The sequence below is a fragment of the Mus pahari genome, chromosome 14, assembly GCF_900095145.1.
Source record: "Mus pahari chromosome 14, PAHARI_EIJ_v1.1, whole genome shotgun sequence".
Classification (NCBI taxonomy): domain Eukaryota; kingdom Metazoa; phylum Chordata; class Mammalia; order Rodentia; family Muridae; genus Mus; species Mus pahari.
This window is the reverse complement of record NC_034603.1, coordinates 60,998,267-61,019,844: the sequence shown is the minus strand read 5'-3', so window position 1 is coordinate 61,019,844 and position 21,578 is coordinate 60,998,267. Positions and strand designations below refer to the sequence as shown.

General features: G+C 44.7%; 1 protein-coding gene across 1 annotated transcript in view; it reads right to left on the bottom strand.

Annotated features, from left to right (window-relative positions):
* Nucleotides 1–6: 6 nt before the first annotated feature.
* Nucleotides 7–21,578, bottom strand: part of Ca10 (carbonic anhydrase 10) — a 490,106-nt gene continuing 468,534 nt past the window's right edge. The window contains exons 6-9 of the mRNA XM_029546545.1: nucleotides 17,888–17,960; nucleotides 3,399–3,553; nucleotides 1,157–1,331; nucleotides 7–239 (exon numbers count right to left, since the gene is read on the bottom strand). Of these exons, the coding sequence (XP_029402405.1) occupies nucleotides 217–239; nucleotides 1,157–1,331; nucleotides 3,399–3,553; nucleotides 17,888–17,960 (426 nt within the window). The 3' untranslated portion in view covers nucleotides 7–216. The remainder of the gene's footprint in view (nucleotides 240–1,156; nucleotides 1,332–3,398; nucleotides 3,554–17,887; nucleotides 17,961–21,578) is intronic.

Below are 21,578 nucleotides of genomic sequence, written 5' to 3'. Positions count from 1 at the left end.
TGTGTGTGTGTGTGTGTGTGTGTGTGGAGAGAGAGAGAGAGAGACAAATGCACTCCTCTGAAACATTTTTGCAGACAATTTTCATGAAAAGGGGGGCCAATCCAAAGAGTGAAAGGCTTAGGGGAGGAAGGACAGGGTCGAAGGGGGGCATTCTGGGTTACGTCAATTCACAGTTGTAGAATTTCACTGAGGTGGGATTCTTCTTGGCTTAGTTCCCTACTTGAGGAGCCATTCGTTTACTGGAAAGAGAGAGAGAAACAAAACCAAACACACACACATACACATAACACAAACAAGGCACAACTGAATTAATCGCATACAGTGCAGGGGGCCTTACTCTAAAGTGCTACTCCCTGCCCCAGGGCTTGTCAGCCTTGTGCTTGCCTGGAAGCCAAGAGCTTCAGGTGGTTACTGTGAAGCCAATTGGGTGAGAAGAATAAATGTACTTGTGTTATCATTCATCTAGTCACACTTCAAATGACCAAGAGTTAGATAGGTATAGACTATTTTTGTCAAGTAGAAAGTTCCAGCCGGGGGTACTGGTTTAGACCAGAGATAGGAAAACTTGAGTTCAGAGCCTCAAACTAACACGTTTCCAGTTTACTTGCGTTTTGACCACAGATGATGTCCTGCTGCATCACTTGCCACCTATGGCTGATTTCACACTAGGTCATTCGAGGTGAACAGAGAAGAGCTGACCTACAAGGCCTAAAATATTTGATTGCTGCTTCTCTAGAACAAAAGTGCCAAAGCCTGCTTTAGGCTACAAACTCTCTATGGTTAGGGTAGGGTCAGATTTATATTCATTACCACTGTGGCACGGCCACTACCTAAGTGTGCCTGATACACAGTAGGTGCCCAATAAATCAGTGAGGAAATAAAGAGAAAGGTCAACGATAGAATTGGGTATTTGTCCAGTAGTGGTGGCTTAAAGGGAACAAGGACTCTATTGCGTAGGTGTCCCATGAGTGTCTAAGAGAGAAAAGGGATGAAAGGAGCCCAGGGGAAAGAGGACCAATGCCGTCAGGGTTTGGGGGCAGTAGTGGTATTAGGTGTGGCAGTGACTTTACTGTAAGAGGTCCTACCACGGGAAATAGGCCTAAGCTAAAAGCCGGACCTTTGGCCCGGGCACTTTTCCTGGGGCCACTGAACTCACCTCTGTACTGTAGCTTCTGGGCCCTGTTGTTAGGACAGTCCTTCCCCTGTAAACTGAAGTTGATGTTGGTGCGGATACAGCGATTGTTGAGTGGCTGGACAGGCCTGAAGTTGTCACTCATGCTCAGAAAGATCTGCGATGGCTGATTCTGGCTGAGGAGGCGTAGGGAATGCATCTGTGGGGGGAGAGAGAGAGAGAGAGAGAGAGAGAGAGAGAGAGAGAGAGAGAGAGAGAGAGAGAGAGAGAGAGAGAGAGAGAGAGAGAGAGAGAGAGAGAGAGAGAGAGAGGTGAGATCCAGCCGCTCTGTAGATGTATTAGGGAGGAAAGGCCAAGTAAGCTGTTGTCTGGCCAGCATTAGCTTTCTGGAAAAGGTCAGAAGTCCTCAGAGCCCCGTTTCCCAGCTGAGCTGAGCTGAAGGACTGTACATAGATGCCTTCAGACACCCACTGTGCATCTGACTTGCTATCTCGTGGACTTCGAACAAGTTCATTGATTCTCATCCTTGAATGAGATGCGTTTCTGCAGCTCGAGTTTCCAGTCAGCAGTTTTGGCTTTCTCTGATCCCTTGACTCTACATGGTTACCGCCCAGTCTGTCGTGGTTGGTATACTAATCCACGGTAGACCACTGCAATTTCTTCCTTGTGAAAGCCTGGGATGTTTTTAGCCACAAGACAGTGAAACAAACAAAAAAGAGTAAATCAAATGTGCGGGAAGGAGGAGGAGGAGGGAGGAGAAGAAGGAGCAGAAATGGGAAAAAGAGGGGAACAGGAAGGAGAGGAAAGGGAGAAGAAGAGGGGGAGAAGAAGGAAGGGACAGGGAGCAAAGGGGCGAGGAGGGCTTCTGGCACTCTGCCTAGTGAATCCCTCATCAGTTTCTGGTCTTGAAGTCTATGAGCTGCTTCTGTATCTCTTGACTATGTCCCTTTTCTGAGCTTGAGTGATCTGGAGGGAGTTATTGTTGTTTGTCACCCAACAAGTCCCAACAGGATCAGGGACTGGGAGCTGCTGCATGGTGTCAGGCTGTGACCATAGATCCTGCCAAGGAGACGAGTTCTGCCTCACTCGCACATCCTCCCTCTGAGGCTTTCTAGATACCGGCAATCAGATGCTGGAGCTGGGACAGAGGCACACAATCTACGCTCATCATGGGGGTGAGGAGGAGGGTGGCAAACCCAGAGGGAGCCACTGAACAGAACTGGCACAGGCTGGTTCCTGCACAGGTCTTAAACAACTCCCACATTCAAAACATGTTTGTGAAATGCCATGGACTGTGTTACCTCTACTTGGAGAATGACACACACATTATTATTATTTTTTTAAAGATCTGAGAAGCCCCTGCATAATGAAATGGACATAGGTTATTCTTCTTGTCTGCAGTGCTACAGGATAAACCCAGGGTCTTGTCAACCTCCAGCAAGCACTCTACCACTGAGGTTTATTATATAGCTTGTATAGGTTTTTAAAAATATAGCTTAAAAATTGTTGCGTTTTTGAGACAGGGACCCATTCTGCAGCCTGGGCTTGCTTAGGACCTGTGGTGATCCTCCCGTTTCAGCTTCATCGAAGGAGTGAGACATTATATCTACTTGCATCTCTAGCTGTACAGTGAACAGTCTATCTATAGAGTGTGATTTTGAACTCTGCTATCTTATTTCCCTCGGGCAGGTGGAGTGTTTTCATAAGTAGTTAATGTTAGTCCATTTCTTATGCTGACTCTGTGAACATAGGTGGTGTGGGTTTAATTGTGTGTGTAAAATTGGAGACACTGGTAATCTGTAACACTTAGGATGTGACCTCACTTAGAAGTGGGGCTCCTTCTGATGCAATCAGCTAAGTTAATATGAAGTAATGGAGGTTAGTGTTTTTGTTCAGTTGTGACTGGAGTCGTTTTAAAGAGGATGGATTTGGACAGAGATGCAGTCACATAGAGAACACCAAGTAACAATGATGGCAGAGTCCTGTGGTGCTGCATCTCATGCCAAGGAACACCAGAGATTTCTGGCAAACCACAGAAACCCGGGAACAGGCATGGAGCAGACTCTCACATTCCTGGGAAGGGACCAACCCTTCTGACTCCTTTCTTGGGGTTTCTGTGAGGCAATCACGTTTCTGCTGTTGATGTCACCCAGTTTGTGCTTGATGGTTGCACAAACCCTAGTCGATCAACACAACAGGCTCAGAGCCTACTCAGCCAGTCCCCACCCTTTCTTCCCATTGGCCAACGAACTGAAGGTAAGCTCACCTGCATCCGGGTTATGTACACAGGCTTGTTCATTATTATCCAACTCGCTGTCTCATAGCAGGGTGGGATAGTCATCGACCCATCATAAGTGATGAAACTAGAGGTCTCTGGATACAGTTCCTCTATATTAAGTCCCTGTAGTAAATATGCATCATCTGGAAAGGAAGTTATATCAAACCAAAGCTTAGTATCTTGATAGAGCCTTACTGATACATCTTTATTATATATGATAGTACAATATGTATATGTCTTCAGAAGGCCGTGTCTGCTAACATCTTCAGTAACAAACACTTCCGTTGTTAGTCTCCTCACATAGCTGGTGTTTTCTCCTTTATTTCTGAATGTTTTAAACTACAGAATTTTATTTATTGTTCACAAATGGTCCAGGTGGCTGAAGGCTCCTCTCTAGGCCACAAGTTGTCCACACTCGAGACTCAGACCCTTCGAGTGGCCACTGACTGGTTGCTCTGGGTTAGGAGATCATAGTGACTGAATGAACAACAGCCCTTGTAAAGGGTGACACTCACATTGCTCCATCCCAGAAGCAGCACATGCCACACACTTAGGTGCACATCTTGGTGGTCAAAGGACTCACATGAGTAAATCTGATGTCATGGATTTAAGGGGGAAAAAATTAGACTTTTTTGTCCTCAGTCCCTGATTCTATCGTACTGTGGCTTCTGTGCACCAGAGATTTCAGGTCTGTCTCCAGAGGTGGTAAATGGTGCACTATGCTGGGAGCACCTACCATTAGTGCCAGTCCAGGAGCCTGGAGAATACTCAGTAGTACACCAAAGCCTAGCTCTGTGCCAGACAGATGAGACAAGCTCACTCCCCTAGCCCCTCTGGGTGTGTCCAACTCCCACTGGGAAAGGACTCACTCGATAGTGGCTGATGTCATCACTCAAGTGATGCATAAGAAAAGATGTTCACCCATAGCTAGAACCTCATACTCCATATAGTAAAACATCCACATGGATGGGGAGAATAAAGACCAGAGGGACAAAGTCCACAGCCACAGAGGAAGCTGATGCAGGGACAGGAAAATGGCAGTTTCCCTGACCTATAAGGGAAGGCCATTCATTAAGTTGCCAGGTATTTGCTAAGTACCTATTTGAGTTCAGTCTAAGGTTGTGCTCTTAGGACACAGCAATGGACAGGGGAGAAGCACTGCTTGCCTCCTTCCAACTGAAGCCCCGGACAGCATAGGCAGTGCACATATGTAGATGTCAGTGTAGGGGACAAGTACACTGGCTGCTGCTGGGTAGGCATCATGCTGGCCATCTATGTTTCTAGGCAAAGACTCTGCTCCACTTCTTCCTCTAAGAGTTGTTTAAAACTTTCTCTGATAAGAAAGAAACATCTTTGCTGAGGGTTTTGATTTTCCTGCTCCCCGACTGTCAAGTGCGAGCAGACTAACTGAGTTAGTAGTTTGAAAGAATGTAAATACATCTACCATTTACCTGTTCCATCTAAAACCTTCTTGTAGTGGGTCTGGTCTAATGTTGTTTGTATTCTTATGCTAGTTTGGGCCCCACAATTGTTTACAGGAGAGTCCACACATCCAGACATAGGACACTCAGGGACCCTGCTGCTCGTTGGTTCTGATTGGTAAATAAAGTTGCCAACAGTTAATGATTGGGCAAGGCAGACAGAGGTGAGACTTTTAAGATTCCCAGGATAGGGACCAAGGGAGGAGAAAGAGATCCCGCATGCAGGGCGAAGGGGAAGGAGAGAAAAAGGCACCATGCCTGAGAAGGTTCAGGACAGGGATGCATATCTGCCATGTGGGAGTCAGGAGAATGTGGTCCAAGAGGGCTGCCCAACAGGGTCCAGGGCAGTCCAGGTAGACTATGAAATGTAGTGAGTGATAATTTGGGATTAATGAAGGGAGGTGGATTAGCCATGTGGAGGTTAGGAAGTGGCCCAGCCATTGAGCTGATTAAAGGCATATCAAAATATAACGGTTATGTGTATGTCTTTGAGGAACCCAGAAACTGGTGGGTGGGTAGTGTGGGCCACACAGCCAGGATTTATTTAGTTATTTTAATACGACACCTTCTCTCCTCTACTATGCTACAAGAACCCCTCCAGATCTCCATCAATGTAGCAAGAGAGATCGGCCAACCTGGGCTTGGAGCAAAACTTGACTGTCCCTAAGATGAAGGATTGCTCTCTCACTCTCTTCCACTTTTCCTTTTTCCTTCCATTCTTCCTTCCACCTCCCCCTTCTCCCTCCCTTCTTAAAAAAAATTTAGTTCTGCTTATGTGTCTATGTGAATGCAGATGTGAGTGCAGATATTCATGTAGGCTAGAAGAAGGTGTCAGAACCCCTGGAGTTAGAATTATAGACAGCTGTGAGCCACCTGATGTGTTTTCTGGGAAGGAACTTGGGTCCTCTCCAGGAGCAGCAAGTACTCTTAACTGCTCTCTAGCCCCCCCCTCCTCCTTTTTTTTTTTTTTTTTTTAAAGACATGATGTCATTCATGCAGCCTGGGCTGGTTTTGAACCACTAAGCATCTACTTCTCAAGTATTGGTTGGGATTTTGGGTATATTCTACCATGCTTGGCAATTTGTAAACATTTTTCCATTTAAATAGAAACAAACACTTTGTATGGGAACACTAAGGAACCAGGACAAGCCAAAGAGGAAAGCAGCAACTGGAATCTGCCTGGAAGAGTCTATTCTGTGGCAGGAGATATCAGGGGTTCCTATCACAGAGCCACGATGTCCACAGCACACCCTCCCCCATGCTAGTCCTTCTGAGTTTGATCAGTCAATAACACAATGAGATGGGTATCCATCTCATCCTGTCTGTAATGGTTTCTAGGATCTGCTGAACCTGTGCTCCTAGCATCAAGCTCGGAGCAGAGGAGCTGGGCATAATGAGGGGAGTGCAGGTGGTGTCACAAACAGTGATGTGCAGGCTCAAAGAGAGGCTGTCAGCATTATCTGGAGTGGGGGAAGGGGACTCGGACAAAGATGAATGGAGGAACCGCCTTGAACTGCATCTTGAATGACAGGAAGTAATCAGTGTGTGACTACCAGGGGTTGAGGTGTCAAGGGTACTGCAGATAGAGGCACTGGAGACGGAGCTGAGGGAGTTTTGAGGGGCTATGGTACTTAGAGACTGCTTGAGTGTGGGCGGGATGGAGGTGGAGGGATATTGTGGGAAATGAGGCTAGCAGGGTCAACGCAGGCCACATCCAGGAGGCCCTTGCCTGCGCTGTTGGGAGTTTGGGCTTCAGCCGGGAGGCAGTTTGAAACCACTGAAGGCTTTCAAACTAGAGATGGCATGATCAAATTTGGACTTAATGAGGCTTGCTCTGACGGCGGTTTGGCCTGAAGATTAACATATTGAATGAGAGAAGGAAGCATTCCGCAGGTTTTTTTTTTTTTTTTTTATTAAAGGTCAATGTGATTTGTTTAACCAAGCTTGTACGAAGAGCATATTGGGTACTCTAGCGCGCTGCTATGATTCTATTTTATTTTATTTGGGGCGGAGGGGAGGAGGGAAGGATGGATGCAGTAGACACGAGGGAGATTCTAGGCAGAACTGGAGCCAAGCTAAAGAAGATTTATATTTTCCTGAAATTAGACCAGCCCCTATGCTACAGCCATATTTGAGGAAAGGGTCGGGGAAAGCCAGGCTAGAAGCAAGAGATACAATGTTTTTATGTGTTTATCTCCCTCATAGGGTGCCAGCATGTTTACAAACCACCATATCATTCATACACTAGCCTTGATCTGCTGGGGTCCTGGTGGCAAAGTCCTTTTGGTCACCCCTCTGTCAGACACAATGGCAACAGTTGGTGGCCACCCTCTTGAGATCAGCAGAAGCCACTGTGCCTTTCCTAACAATCTTTTTTTGTCTGTATGCTTACTCTTAATTTTCCTCTACAATAATTGAAACCATCCAGCATGAAGAATCTGGGCTTGGGGGCCTGAGTTTGAATAATGGCTTTGCTGCTTATATCTGTAAGACCTTGGACCCATAGGTGATAAGAGCCTCTGTTTCCATGTCTACAGCATACAGATGTGATGTAGAATACTTGCCTCACAGGCTATTAGAGGAACAAATAGGACCATGCTTTACAAATACTGTCTAGTACAAGGCTCAATCCGGGAAAGTACTCAGCCAGGTTGGATGGCATTGATGTCACCTTTCTAGCCCACAGTGTCCTTGCCCAGCTTCCCTGGTAAACTCCCTGTCATTCCCAGGACTCTGACTTTTCCCAGCTAAATCAGCTTCCCAGGTATTACTCAGCTATGTGATTCTTTCCACTAAACTGTGAGCCTCAAAGGAATGCGTTCGCTTCTTTTACTGTGGATTCCAGTCTGAGGTCTACCGTATCAAAGACTGTTCAGTAAACATAAGACTCAATGATCAGATAAAATGCTTTCTGCTCAGCGGCTCTACCTGGTGATGGTGCTGAGCAGAAATCAAGTAAGGAGTAGTCAACACTGGACGGGTAATGGGAAAGCAGGCGGCACCACTAACCTCAATGTATACCGCACCTACCATCTCTTGTACACCACACCCAAGACATCAGCAAGAGGCTGCTGGCCTTGTGTCAAGCTTTATATGGTGATATCATGTTTCTACATCAAACATGTATGAGCTCTCATAATTATATTGCTGAAATTGGCATGAACTTAACATACAGCATTGTCTCAAAGACTGACCTTAAAACAGTGCTCTTTTTTTTCTAGACATTGGAATTTCACAAGTATGAGCTTGCTTGGTGATTTTGATAAGTGTAGTGGCTTGAGAGAACATGACCCCATAGGTTCATGTTTGAACAGTTGGTCCCCAGTTCATGAAACTGTTCAGGAAGGATTAGCAGGTGTGGCCTTGGAGAAGGTGTGTCACGGTGGGTGGGGAGCATGATGTGATGTTTCAGAAGCTCAGCCCATGTCCAGTTAGCTTTATCTGTCTTTTAGTTGAGTCTCAAGATGTCAGCTCTTAGCTGCTGCTTCGGTACCATGCTAGCCCACTGCCATGCTCCCCACCATGATGGTCATGAACTCTAACCCTCTGGAACTCTACAAGTTGCTTTGGTCATGGTGTCTTTTCACAGCAATAGAAAAGTAACTAAGACCATAGGAGAGAAGTAGTATGGTCCAAGAATAACTATGGGTACGTCAGAAAATTTCAGCCCCAGCATTCAGAAATGTCTCTCAAAATTTCTCTTATGAAAAAATGATTTATTGAAGGCAAAGCCTCAGACTTCAAGATGGGAGTCATAATTCAAGTGTAAGTTATAATTATATAGTTGACAGTGAGTTACTGTTTCTTCATGGATAACTCAAATAACTTTTCCTTACCTGGAGCGGTGGACAGCTGTAGATAATTACTAAGGCTATCTTTAGGTAAAAACATCTCATAGATCCCAAAACATCTCTCAACATCAAGGAGCTTGTATAGCCAAATTTATTCTTAGTAGGCCAAGGTTTGGCATGGAAGCATTGCATTGCTAATCTGTCTGATATGGATTTAGGACAGGAAGATTACCCTTGGATAAACAATATATAGACTTCTACTGTTCTGGATGATAGTGGAAGTTGACCACTGTGCCTTTGGTTTTGTGGCACACTATGTTGGACCTAGAATTTATCTTATCCTGAGTTCTCAGAGTTACAACCAAGAAGCCCCCAGCTTCTTGGGGGAAGTATTGTGGGAGGGGCTGACTGGGAGGGAGCAGTGAGTGGGATGTAAAGTGAATAATAAAAAATGTCCCCAGCTAACTTCTGATTTTTTTTGTTGCTGTTGTTCAAACAAAACATTTCATTGTGATGCAAGGTCACAGCCAACACAATGGGGAATCTTTTTTTTTTTTTTTTTTTTATTCTGAGCCAAGTGCATGGGTCTGACTCACAAGGGCCATTGCTGATAATCAACATCTCCTGCTCCCTGCTTATATGGTTCATATCAAGACAGACCACACCGCCAAGAAAACGGCCTGATACTTCCAAAAATCAATACTGGCTTTGATCAATATGAAACTACTAGGCAATTTTAGTATATGGAATAAATAACATTCTGCCTTGTAATCTGAGGCAAGTTCAACTGAAACGAGGGGAAAAAAAGGCAATTACAATAGAATAAAGCAATATCATGTTTTTGTTTTACACAGATAACACATGAAGAAAAGGGCCTCTGAGAACTGTATTCTTAGAGGCAAGTTCCATCTCATCAGTTTCTCACTGCTGTGAGTATCTACTGAGACAGCAACATGGAAATAGGTGTGTGGTGCTTCCCATTATGGAAAAACACTCCCAAGTCTGTTCCTCTGAAATGAGAGTACACATTCAATTGCACATTGAGAAAGGCACCTGGAGCAATATGCTTAAGCTCTTTGGCGATCCTTCAACACACTTACACTGTGTTCCCTAGGGATCTGTGTGAAGAACTCACCCTGAGAGCTGGGAAGTTGAAGGCAGTTACAGGATAGTCTGTGCTTACCTACACATCCATATTTTACTAGGAAATTCAGGAGGAGGCATGGGTAACTTGAAATTACAAATAGGCTAATTACAGCACCTTTTAAGGGGCTTACTCTGTGTGACGAATGCTGTGTTTATAAACTTTCCTCCATATGCCTCCAGTAGTGTCTTTATTGCCTTGGAGAGGGGGTCTGTTAACACAGTAAGCTGATGTCTTTATTTTTGGATGCGGTGGTCTCCTGCATTCTTTGTTAGATCTAAGCTCTCCTATCCATGACTTGAGCATTGTCTTAGTTACTTTTCCTCATTGTGACTGCAAACCTGGGAGACACAACTTAAGGGAGAAAGGATTTATTTTGGCTTACAGTTTTAGAGACGACAGTCCATCATGGCAGGAAAGACATGGTGGTGGGAGTGGCTCATAGCTCTGACAGCAGGAGGGTAATGTAGGTAGGTTCAACAGTCAAGAAACAGATGGGTCTGGATTGAACAAGAGTTGGGCTATGACTCTTAATGACCTAAGGTAAGGTCTTACTCCTAAAGATTCTACCACCTTCTAAAACAGTACTACGACATGGGGACTAAGGGCACAGACACTCAGGCCTGTGGGGGTGGTTGACATCTAAGACATAACAAATGAGGACAGGCAATTGAATGAAGATAAAGTCGCCACACTCACACACTGCCCGAGGTTTTGAGAAGAGTATGCACTGCAACAATGCTCTGATAACTTCTCCTTGTTATCCATTCTAGAAGGAGTCTTTGCAATCCATTAATCATTAGTTCTGACTCTTGAAAATACTGTAGAAAAAGGTTCTGGTTCAATGAAATCAAGTGGTACTAAAATGATACAAATGTTACCTTTCATGTAATTGAGGTGCCATGTCTGCTAATTAATTAACAAGGGAAACAGGCTTATAAACACCATAACCGTACAGGGCATTAAAAATTAAAGTACTTCGAGCTAAATTACCAATATCTTCTCAAGAAAAGCCTTTCTGAGAAAATCCATTTTTTTAATGTCATGCTTTGAGTCTTGACCCTCACTCTGCTGAAGCAGAATTTGACTTTAATAAAATGGATTTTCTTTAGAAGACTTTTTAAAATTCAGTCTGAAATTAATTCAAGCTGGTCTTTTCTATTGTCAGTCATGGTTAGTGAGAATATTTTCCAAGTTCTACTCAGATGTCTGAAGTGTAAGCTTCTGGCTCAGAAGTTAAGGGCCCTTGCTGCTCGTCCAGAGGATGTGGGTTCTATCCTTAGCACCCACACGATGGCTCAAGACCAGCTGTAACTCTAGTACCAAGGAATCTGACTCCCTCTTCAGAACCTCTGGGGGCACTGCACTCAAATGGTGCACAGACATATTTGAAGGCAAATACCCATGCTCACAGAATAAGTTAAAAAAATGAAATTTAAGTTCCCATGGAAAACAGTAACATCTCATGAAGAGATTAGATAGATTCATGATGCGTGTGCTTCTATAAACACAAGCATACTCTGTCACTGCTTCTATGGCCTAACTGGATTCATCTTCAGAATAAAACTGTTCTCGGCACAACCATGACTTGCCTCCCAACCTGAAGGAGCAGAATTCAACAGGCATATGCCTTAAGCCAGTGTAGGAACACAAAGGTATTGCACACTCAGTTCACATTAGTCACTGTCCAGGCAATTGACCTATTACCTTATTTAGTCCCCACCCAGCCCTTTGAGCATTAGCTTGCTGATGAGGCCACCGAACCTCAGAGTTGTGCCCCAGATGTCCTCTGACATCAGAAAGCAAAGACAGTGCTAGAGCTAGAATAGGAGCCTAGTGTGAAGGTTAGCCTTGTCAACTCAATGGGGCTTCAAATCATCACAGAAACAAACATTTGTCTATGTCGACAAGGTGGGTTCTAGAATGGGTTTACTGAGGTGGAAAGAGCCACCCTATGTTTAAGCAGCACCACTCCATGGGCTGGGGTCCTCGGGACATAGAAGAGAGCTGAGTTCAAGCGTTCACCTCGCTCAGCTCTTCTGACTCTAGAAAGCAGGACAAGCTGCTTCCAACTCCTGTTGCCATGATATCTTCCCCACCATGGGACTGTGAGCCAAAGCAAATCTCCAGGTATTTTATCATTGCAATGAGGAAAGAACAACACACTAGGTCTGCTCCTTTCCCACGATTAATGGTGGCCTTTACCAAATGGCATCCAAAATTCTCCCATACTTTGGCAAGAGTACCTTTATATTTAAATATATCATATATAATATATATGTAATATATATTATAATATGTAATGCAATATATAACATAACAATATTACATAATATAATGTATATGATGTATATGTATATATAGTACATCTTGAAAGAATGATTTTTCCCATGTTTCCCTTTTCTCAGTTATCCCCGCCATCAACAATACTGTCCTCAGCTTGGTGGGCTATCTCTATTCCTTCCATCTTGTGCCAACTTGGTGGGCTATCTCTACTCCTTCCATCTTGTGCCAACTGACTCCTGTGCTTGTTCCTTCCTCCCTGTACCTCCTCAGCTGGCTGGTGAGCTGGCCACAGAGGAGCCTTTTTCAAAATGGGGCCATGAAGAGATATATTTAGAAGTAATTTTCCATTCCAAGTCATGAAGATTTGAGTCGCCTTTTCAGAAGGAAGGACTTGTCCCGCCTCTCTCCTGCGTTTATTCTTACTCCAATGACTTCACCCAAGTTTAAATGCCATCTGGATGTCAGTGTCATCCACATTCGCAGCTCTGGTTCTCTCTCCTGAAATCCAGGCTCATATACCCAAATGCCTACACCACACCTCCTCTGAATGCCTAATAGAAATCCTGAGCACGACATGTTTGAGATCTGTGATCCCTTCTCCACCCACAAACACGCTGCATCTGAGTCTTCCCCATCTCAGGGGATGGGATGGAAATATCTTCCTACCAGTGGCTTGAACTAAAAATTTCCTGGGAATCCTTGGCTCTCTCTTCCCTTGCACATTAAAAAGAGATTTAGCAAGAAATCTCCTGCTGCTGACTTAAAATTTATCCAATCACTTATCACCACCTTTCCCTTGTTGACCTGGTCACCAACAGTACCATTGCCCCATTATTTGATGGTTACAACCACCTTCTGTCTTTACCCTTGCCACACTGTAGTCTATTTAAACGGTTTTCAGACTTTTTAAATTTTATTTTATATGTATGAATGTTTTGCCTGCCCGCATATATAGATAACCACATGGATACCCGGTGCCTACAAAATCAGTCAAAAGAAGGCTTTGGATTCTCTGGAGCTGGAGTTATGGATGGCTGTGAGCCACCATGTAGATGCTAGGGATTGAACCAGGGTCTTCTGCAAGAGGACTAAGTTCTCCTAGCCACTGAGCTATCTCTTCAACCTTTGTATAGTTTATTTTTAATCAAGAAATCATAATATACCTTTTTTTCTATATGTATGGTAAATGTATATGTATACATATATGTGTTGTATGTGTGTGTGTGTGTGTGTTGTGATAAGGAGGCCGTTGAGTGTCTTTGTCTTGCTTTATTATTCTCTTCTTTATTCCCCAGACAGGGTCTACCACTGAGCATAGAGCTAGCCTGGCAGCCAGCAATCTTCAGTGATGCTGCTATCTCTGTCCCTCACAGGGATGGGGTTATACAAATGCAGACATGCTTGGGTGGTTTTGTAGATGATGGGAATTCAAGTGCCTTCATCCTCTGAGCCATCTACCTATCCCAGTGCTCCTTTTGGCAGGAGATGGTAGTCTGCCTAAAGACTCAGAATGGCTTCCAGTCTAGGATGCCTTCTCTGGCCACTATGTATGCCAATTAGGACAGTGTGACAGTGTCCTTTGGAGGATACTGGTTTCCATAGGAGATCTCCATATAAGATAGCATGTGTGTAGGAGTTGATGATAACTTGGAGCAGGATCAGGCTGAGCTGGCCAAGTGTCACTGTGTTAGTTCTGTGGTTAGTTGATGCCCCTTCCATAGCAACTAACCACAATTGTAAGAAGCAATGCAGTTTCTTATCAACCCAAGATTCAGTTTAAGTGAAAAACATGCTGAAAGGTTTTGCACCATGTCAAAATGCCAGAATTATAATTGGTTTTAAGACCTCAGAACTTATCTTTTCTTTTCTTACTTTTTCGGAGAGAAGCAAGAGAGAAAGGACTTGACATAAGAATGGTACCCAGGAATATCCAGGTGTGAAACCATGCTCTTTAGTATGGAAGTATGGAGTTGAGGTTCAGGAAGTTCCTTCTCCCCAATTCCCCATCTCTGTGGGAGGGTTGTGATGTTGAGCATCTTAGTCATGTGGCAAGTGCTGGGTAGTGCAAAGAAAGTGGTAGTGAAGAGAGAGCCTATTTCAAGATCAAGCCTTACACAGCATCACATGAATTCATGGACTGATGGCAAAGATACTTGCTAGGTGTTCCTCTGATGCTGGAAAGATGAGAGCCATGTAGATCCCTCTGCCTTAGCTGACCTGGGGACTTCTGACTGCAGGAGAGAAATCTTGACTAACCTGCACATGTAGCAGTGAGAGGTGAACACCTAGTTCTGAGTGACCATTCATTCATTATATAAAAGTTACTGACCTACCTTCCTCCGACCTTGCTCTCATCTGTGAGCTGGGGATAGCAAACATGCCCGCTCAGAAGACTCATGTGATAAGAAGCTGGATGTATAGCACTCATCCTGGGGTGTGCAGAGTACCCCTTCCACATCACCTCAGAATTTCTGATGCTCAGTACACTAAAGTGTGGCTACTTCATCTAAGAGAGCAAGGCAAATTGGAACTCTGCATTGAAGTGGGTAGTTTAGAGACCAGCGAGAGGGGTTTGTGGTATTTGAAGGATTTGTGTACTTCTGGATAGAGTGGCTGAAATAGTAGCATATGAGGGTGTGCTGGATAGTTTTATGTCAACTTGATACAAGCTAGAGACATTGGAAAAGGAGGGAACCTCGGTGGAGAAAATGTTCTATAAGATCGAGCTTTAGGGAATTTCCTTAATTTGAGATTGATATATGACAGCTCAGACCATAGTTGATGGTGGCATCCCTGGCCCTGGGTTTTATAAGAAATCAGGCTCAGCAAACTGTAAGGAGCAAGCAGGTAAGCAGCACCCCTCCATGGCCTGTGTGTCTGCTACTCCAGGTTCCTACTCTGTTTGAGTTCCTATCTGGACTTCCTGTGATGATGAACAGTAATATAGAAGTGTAAGCCAAATAAAGTCCCCTCCCACCCCCCGCCATGTTTCTCTGGTCATGGTGTTTCATCACAGCAGTAGTAACCCAAACTAAGACAGAGGGAGGCAGTTTACTTTTCCCTGTCTCATTTAAGAGTGTGGAAGCAGGATAAAATAATATGTGCACCAAGCAAGCTGTGCACCATCTTTATCCTGACCTGAGTTTGTGGGCCGATGCCAAGATGGCTTGCGTCCTCTTCTAGAGACTCGGTGCTGGGGAGATGCCCAGGTTCTGTGTCTGAGGGTGACTCCTGTTTCAGCCCACCTACCTGCCACAGGGCCAACCTTCCCCAGCTGGAGGCTGTAGGAAATTGAACTGGAGGGAAGAGAGCTGTGCTTTCCTGCTGAGCAAATCAATCCCTTTCTGCCAGAGTCCTGGGCATGGCTGTGTCTGGGACAATTCTGTGCATCAAGCCATCATTATCCCTGTGGTGAAACTCTTTGCAGGTGTGTGACAAAGGTCACTATGGGGAGATACCTCTCTCATAACATCTGCTAACAGAGGACCCATTATCATATCTCCTCAGGCAGACCAGGGTGTCTTGCTTAATTTCCCCCCACCTTTTCTTCTTTCTCTCCCTTTTCTTTTCTTTTCTTTTCTTTTCTTTTCTTTTCTTTTCTTTTCTTTTCTTTTCTTTTCTTTTCTTTTCTTTTCTTTTCTTTTCTTTTCCTTNTTTTCTTTTCTTTTCTTTTCTTTTCTTTTCTTTTCTTTTCTTTTCTTTTCTTTTCTTTTCTTTTCTTTTCTTTTCTTTTCTTTTCTTTTCCTTTCCTTTCCTTTCCTTTCCTTTCCTTTCCTTTCTTTTCTTTTCTTTTCTTTTCTTTTTTTCTTTTTTTGCCCAGGCAGGTATGGAGAGACTCCATCCATTTCCTCTTTCTAGATTTCTATTTCTATGTTGGAAACACAGAATTTCTCCTTCTGTGACTCTAGAACACTTTTCCTGCTCCCTCCATTATTGTGACTGAAGGAGAATGTTCGTTTCTCAAGTGACTCTCGGATGAATTGTTGATGGGAACAGATCCCATCTTCCAATGCTCAGCCACTTTTGTAATGCTGGTCCTTTGCCTGGATGGCCTTGGCTTCCTCCTTCTGGCTTACTTGACTTCCTGCCTTCCTCCCCCTTCCTTCTTTGCTTTCTTCCTCTCTTTCTCCTCTTTCTTTCCTTCCTCTGCTTTCCCTTCTCTGTCTGTAACCACTTCACTTAATATTAATCAGGTGGGTGGGTGTAGGGGGAGGGGAGGGAAGCCAAGGACCCCTAATGATCCTCTATGCAAGTGGAAATCAGACAGATTGTGTGTTGGGATTTAATGTGCAATTTCATGGCTTTTCACGGTCTCTAAACTGCAAATTCAAGATGATTTGAAAACATTTTATTTAATTTTCATGCTCTTTTTTAATCAAAAAAGTTAAAAGAATAATAATCTTTTATGGGCAGTTATAAATGTGCTATTTACACACAAGACAGAAATATCTCCCTTAGCTGAGCAATCTGAGTGTGTGCTTGGAGAGAGCTCCACAAGAATGCTGATGAGGGAGGCAAGGCACGTGCGGAGAGGATGTCAGTCAGTCTTGTAGGTGATGTGTGTAGAAGTGGAGTGATCTCAGGTTCACCAATGGGTCACCCCATCAGTTCCCCAACCTCTTTGTATATAGGAGGGACCTGACTGTGGGCCCCTTGTGGGGAGTGCAGGTGTCTCAATCACCTTTATGAGTCAACTCACAGAAGGTGTGAGTCAAAAGATGCAGCCAGTGACAGAGGGCCGTGCTCTCCGTAGTGTCCTTCCATATCACACTGGAGACAGGAGCAGAAAGTACAGCTGAGGTACAGGCTCAGCTACAGGAAGGCCTCAGCAGGGAGATGTGGGAGATAAAATGTCTGCATGTTCTATCTTCCTTTGGTGATACTTGTTATGTACCTGTTGTTTGATTCACAAATCTAGACCTTCGAGATTTCAAAAACCTGGGGTTGAACTTTTTCACTGTGCCTGAAGCAGCAGCAGCAGCAGCAGCAGCATTGACATGAGGGGCTCCTTGACAGAGGTCCAAACCAAGACTTGAATTCTAGTTTCCTGTCCACTCCTAACTAGACACCCCCATTTTCCCATCTTGACTTTGCATCTCTTGATATATGTCAATTCATATGGTTTCCCCAAGTCTTAGTGCTCCCAGGTTTACTGCACATGGCAGTGGAGCCCACTAGGTTTACTGTGCATGAATGTCGTCCTCTCTGCTCTCCCGCTTCATCTAGGCACAATTTCTTCTTTTCTGATTAAGGAGTTTAGGATGAAGCAATCTGAAAGCCTGGGAGGTTGACAGAACCCTACAGATCCCCAGGGCATGGAAATTGAAGGAAGATGCCACCCAACCTCCTCCTGGAAGGAGATCAGACTTGGTTCAGGTGTGGTTCTGAAAAGGTCACATTGGGTCCAGGGTACCCGGTGGATTTTGTTTTTCATCATATAGTTGGCAAAGTCCCAACGACGGACAGCTGACACAGTAGAGTGAGTCAGCCAGTAGAATTACCCCAGCTCATTACCAACCCACAGGCTATCGATGACCACATCATCATAATCGTTATTGCCTTAGACAGGCGTGGATGACAAAGACACTCTGGGGACTTGTGCTTAAAATGGGCTGCTTCTCAGCTAGCTCTGACTCTCCAGAGTGACTTTTTACAGAATTAAAGGATCATGAAGCAGAAAGGGGCCCACAGAGCTCATCTGTTCTGGCTTCTTGCCTTCCGACAGGACTAACCTTTGTAGAATAGATGCTGTAAAGGAAATTGAACCAAACTTACTTTTATATGTTATTCTTGTGATAGTATCTCTGTTGAGCATTCGATTAAGAAATGGGTTTGATGAATCAGAAACCTATAAGAGAAGAGAAAGTGTTAATGACTGGGTGTCACTCTCCCGGGGCAAAGAGTATGCATTATTTCATTCCTTCATATTGATGGCTTGCCATGGATCCAAATCTGATGGCTAGAAATTCAGAGATCAGAGACACACATTCTACTCTGTATGGATACCTCATCTTGTAAGGAAGAGGGGCAGGCAAACATATTGTCCTCATGTGAATTAAGGGATGCTCTGGTAGTGTCCTTATGGAGAGAGTGCTCTCTGGGGAGTCAGGGGAGATAAGGTGGTCTGAGTGGGTTTGGAAGGATGGGTGGCAACTGCAGTGTTTTAATGCTAGAATATGAGAAAGGAAGAAAGGCAAGGAGACAGGGAAAAAAACAAAACAAAACAAAAAAAACCCTCCCCGCTGAGGACCTGTTGGGGGGGGGGGGAAGGCAGCTGCGCATACAAATCTCTAGTGAAGTTGAAGGCTTTGGGGAAGGCAGGATGGAAGGCTAGCCCATGCTAGGCTTTGAATGTCAAGCTAGGATCTATTTAATCCTCAGGAATGGGGAACCATTCAAAGGGTTTTGAGCAGGGAATATGGAATGAAATGCCAGGAGAGGGTCATGTGTCTCAGTAGAGAGAATATCTAGAATAGGGGTGCCAGAAGAGGGAGGGAAAAAAGAGAACCTTGTAATTCTACTGCTCATTAGCATATGGATATATTATAAACCACAACATTCAATCTTCCTTCCATCTACCCACCCACCCATCTATCCTAGAAATATTTATCAAGTCCCTATAATGGGCAAAAACATTGTACTAGAGATGAATTTCTATTTCTGTACTTAAGCTCTTCCATGTCCAGATTCTTCTTCCAGGAGAAGCAGCTGAGTGACAAACAGGTAAGGATCAGAGAGTCACCCTTTACAAGACCAGAGGCAGCCTCCTGTAGCTGTGGAATTTCCTTAACAATGCCCCCTGTTACTCAGTCTTTTCTCAGGACCACTGTTTATCTCAGTCATTTCTCTCCTACCTTGCTTAGTGAGGCTCTGCAATTTACCTCTTAGCTGCTAAACAGATGCTGTGACATATCAACATTTTAAATCTGATTTATTCTGAGGGTTGAGGTTAAAAAAAAACAAACAAACAAAAACAAAACAACAAAAACAAAAACAAAAAAAACCCACAGCAGATGAACATCGCTATTAGATAAGCAACAGGTACCTTTGTTTTGGAGGAAGCAGACTTGTTTATTTTGCTTCCAGCTGTCTTTCTTCTTACAGGGCTGCCTGGGTGTGTTGTTGTGACTGACAGGTGCGGGGGAATGAGGGTGCTCAATGGAGGTAAAAACCCACCACCAATGGGGAAAAAGCCCCAAGTCTGCATTGCTGCTCCCTGGAAACATGTGTGCCAAATTCAGCTTTTGTTTTGAGACATACTCCTGAGCATTCAAAGGCTAGCTCTCGGAGCCTTCTGTTTGTGCCACATACTCTGTGACAGCGGGAGGGACCGTGAAGGTGTCTGGCAGAGCAGGAATCTGCAACAGCTCTTAATTGCTGGGGGGGGGAGGGGGGGTTGCTGGGCTCCTGGTACCTGGCAAGCTAGACAGTACTGGGGTTGAGACCAGCCCCCATTTGGATCTGGTTTAAAGATGATTGAAATATTTCCAAAGTGCACACAGATGATTTGTGGGCACAAGGGTGCTGCCCGTGTGGGTGAGAGGATAGAATATGTACTTGATATAAGTGAGAGTAAGTGGGAAGTTAATGGTGTGTGAGATCAAACAGCTATTACAACCAATCTCAGCTCTCTGTAGTCATGGGAAGAAGTGTGTGTGTATGTGTGTGCGCGCGTGCATGCACACACACACACATGTGCCTCAAAGAATGTGTAGTGCTCAGAGGCTAAGTTGAAGAAGTCAGTTCTCTCTTTTTACCCAAGTCCCTGGAATTGAACTCAGATCATCAGGGTTGTTAACAAGTACCCTGAACTGCTGACCCATCTCCCTTTACCGCCCAACCCCTCGGGCATCTTTGGTTCAGCATTTGGTCAGGGTGACATTTGCTCAGGTGAACCATTACCATGTGAGGACTTCAGCTCCAGGGAGCTGGAAGCGGGAGGCAGGGGCATCAGAAGAGGGGGTGGTGAGGATCAGAGGCTGCATACCCTTAGGGACTAAGGATTCAGTTCATCTCATTTCTGGGTACCTGTGTCTAGCAGATGGTGGGCCTCTGTCTCATGCTCACTTGGAGTTTGGAGATGAATTAATGGCAAGTCAGAGTTCACTCTGGAGCTAGAAACCTGGGAGTTGACTTTGTAGAAAGAAGAGAGGCTTATTTTGAGACTGAGCCAGAAAACTTCATATTTGCTCAAGGAAAGAATGGGAAACTCTCCAGCGTCTGAACTGGCCTGAGAAGATTCAGGAGCTGACCCCTGTCTTTTATTGGCCTAAGGCTTTAGTATAGGTCCTTTAAACAAATTACGGGAGAGCAACCCAGACCTGCAAGTCCGACTGTTGGTTGGGATCTCAGTGTAGTGCAAATTTCTGCGTGAGCCCATGGAATACTGGCAGTTTGCACTGGAGGACGTTGGTTGCTGGTCACTCCATCAGTCACTGTCAGCCGTTATACGCTTGAACTTCCAGGACGACATTTACTGACTTAGAAACTTTAAACGAAGGGGAGCAAAGTCAGGGACTGCCACTGAGATGCTCTTCAAGGGACAAGAAGCATTGGGAAAGGCAGGTTGGCCTCTGGATATCTCTCATGGAAGACCTGGCATAGGGGAAAACCACAGGAAGAGGTGACTCCTGGCCACATGACAATATGCAGCATACCCCTAGGCTTGTGGACCATGATTGTGTGGACTGGTTGTATGTGTCATAACTGGGACCGCAGTAAGAATTTGCTCCAGGCTTGTTGGTACCAGTGGGGCATGGCTGGGGATGTGTGGTTGTTTAAGTGGCACCTTCTCTCTTCTCATCCTCAGTTCCTTTTCCAGCTCTGTTGAGTTGACACACAATGGGAATACACTAATGAGCACTAAAGCCAGCAAGACTTGGGGTGTCTTTCCTGCCTGGGCTATTACAAGCTCCATGAGTCTGGCCTGGCTCAGATGAAGGATAGGAAATCAGCAGGAGGCATGGCAGCTGGGAAGATGGCCAATACCTGTTGCACAGAGTCTGCTTTGGCGGGGGTGGGATGGAATGGGAGATGGGGTGTGTGGCTGCTACTGCCTAAGGGGTCCCCAGAGACTCCCATTATTCCAAGGGCACTGTTAAAACTCCTTGATGATGTATGCTAAATTTCTACTAAAATTCTTCATCACAGTCCAAGTTCTGGATGGTCTAATTTTCTTTTTCTTTTTTTATTATTATTTTATTAGATATTTTCTTCATTCACATTTCAAATGCTATCCCAAATGTCCCCTATACCCTCCCCCCACCCTAATCCCCTGTCCACTCATTCCCACTTCTTGGCCCTGGCGTTCCCCTCTATGGGGCATATAAAGTTTGCAAGACCAAGTCTTACCAATGATGGCTGAATACGCCATCTTCTGCTACATATGCAGCTAGAGACACGAGCTCTGGGGGTACTGGTTATTTCATATTGTTGTTCCACCTATAGGGTTGCAGACCCCTTCAGC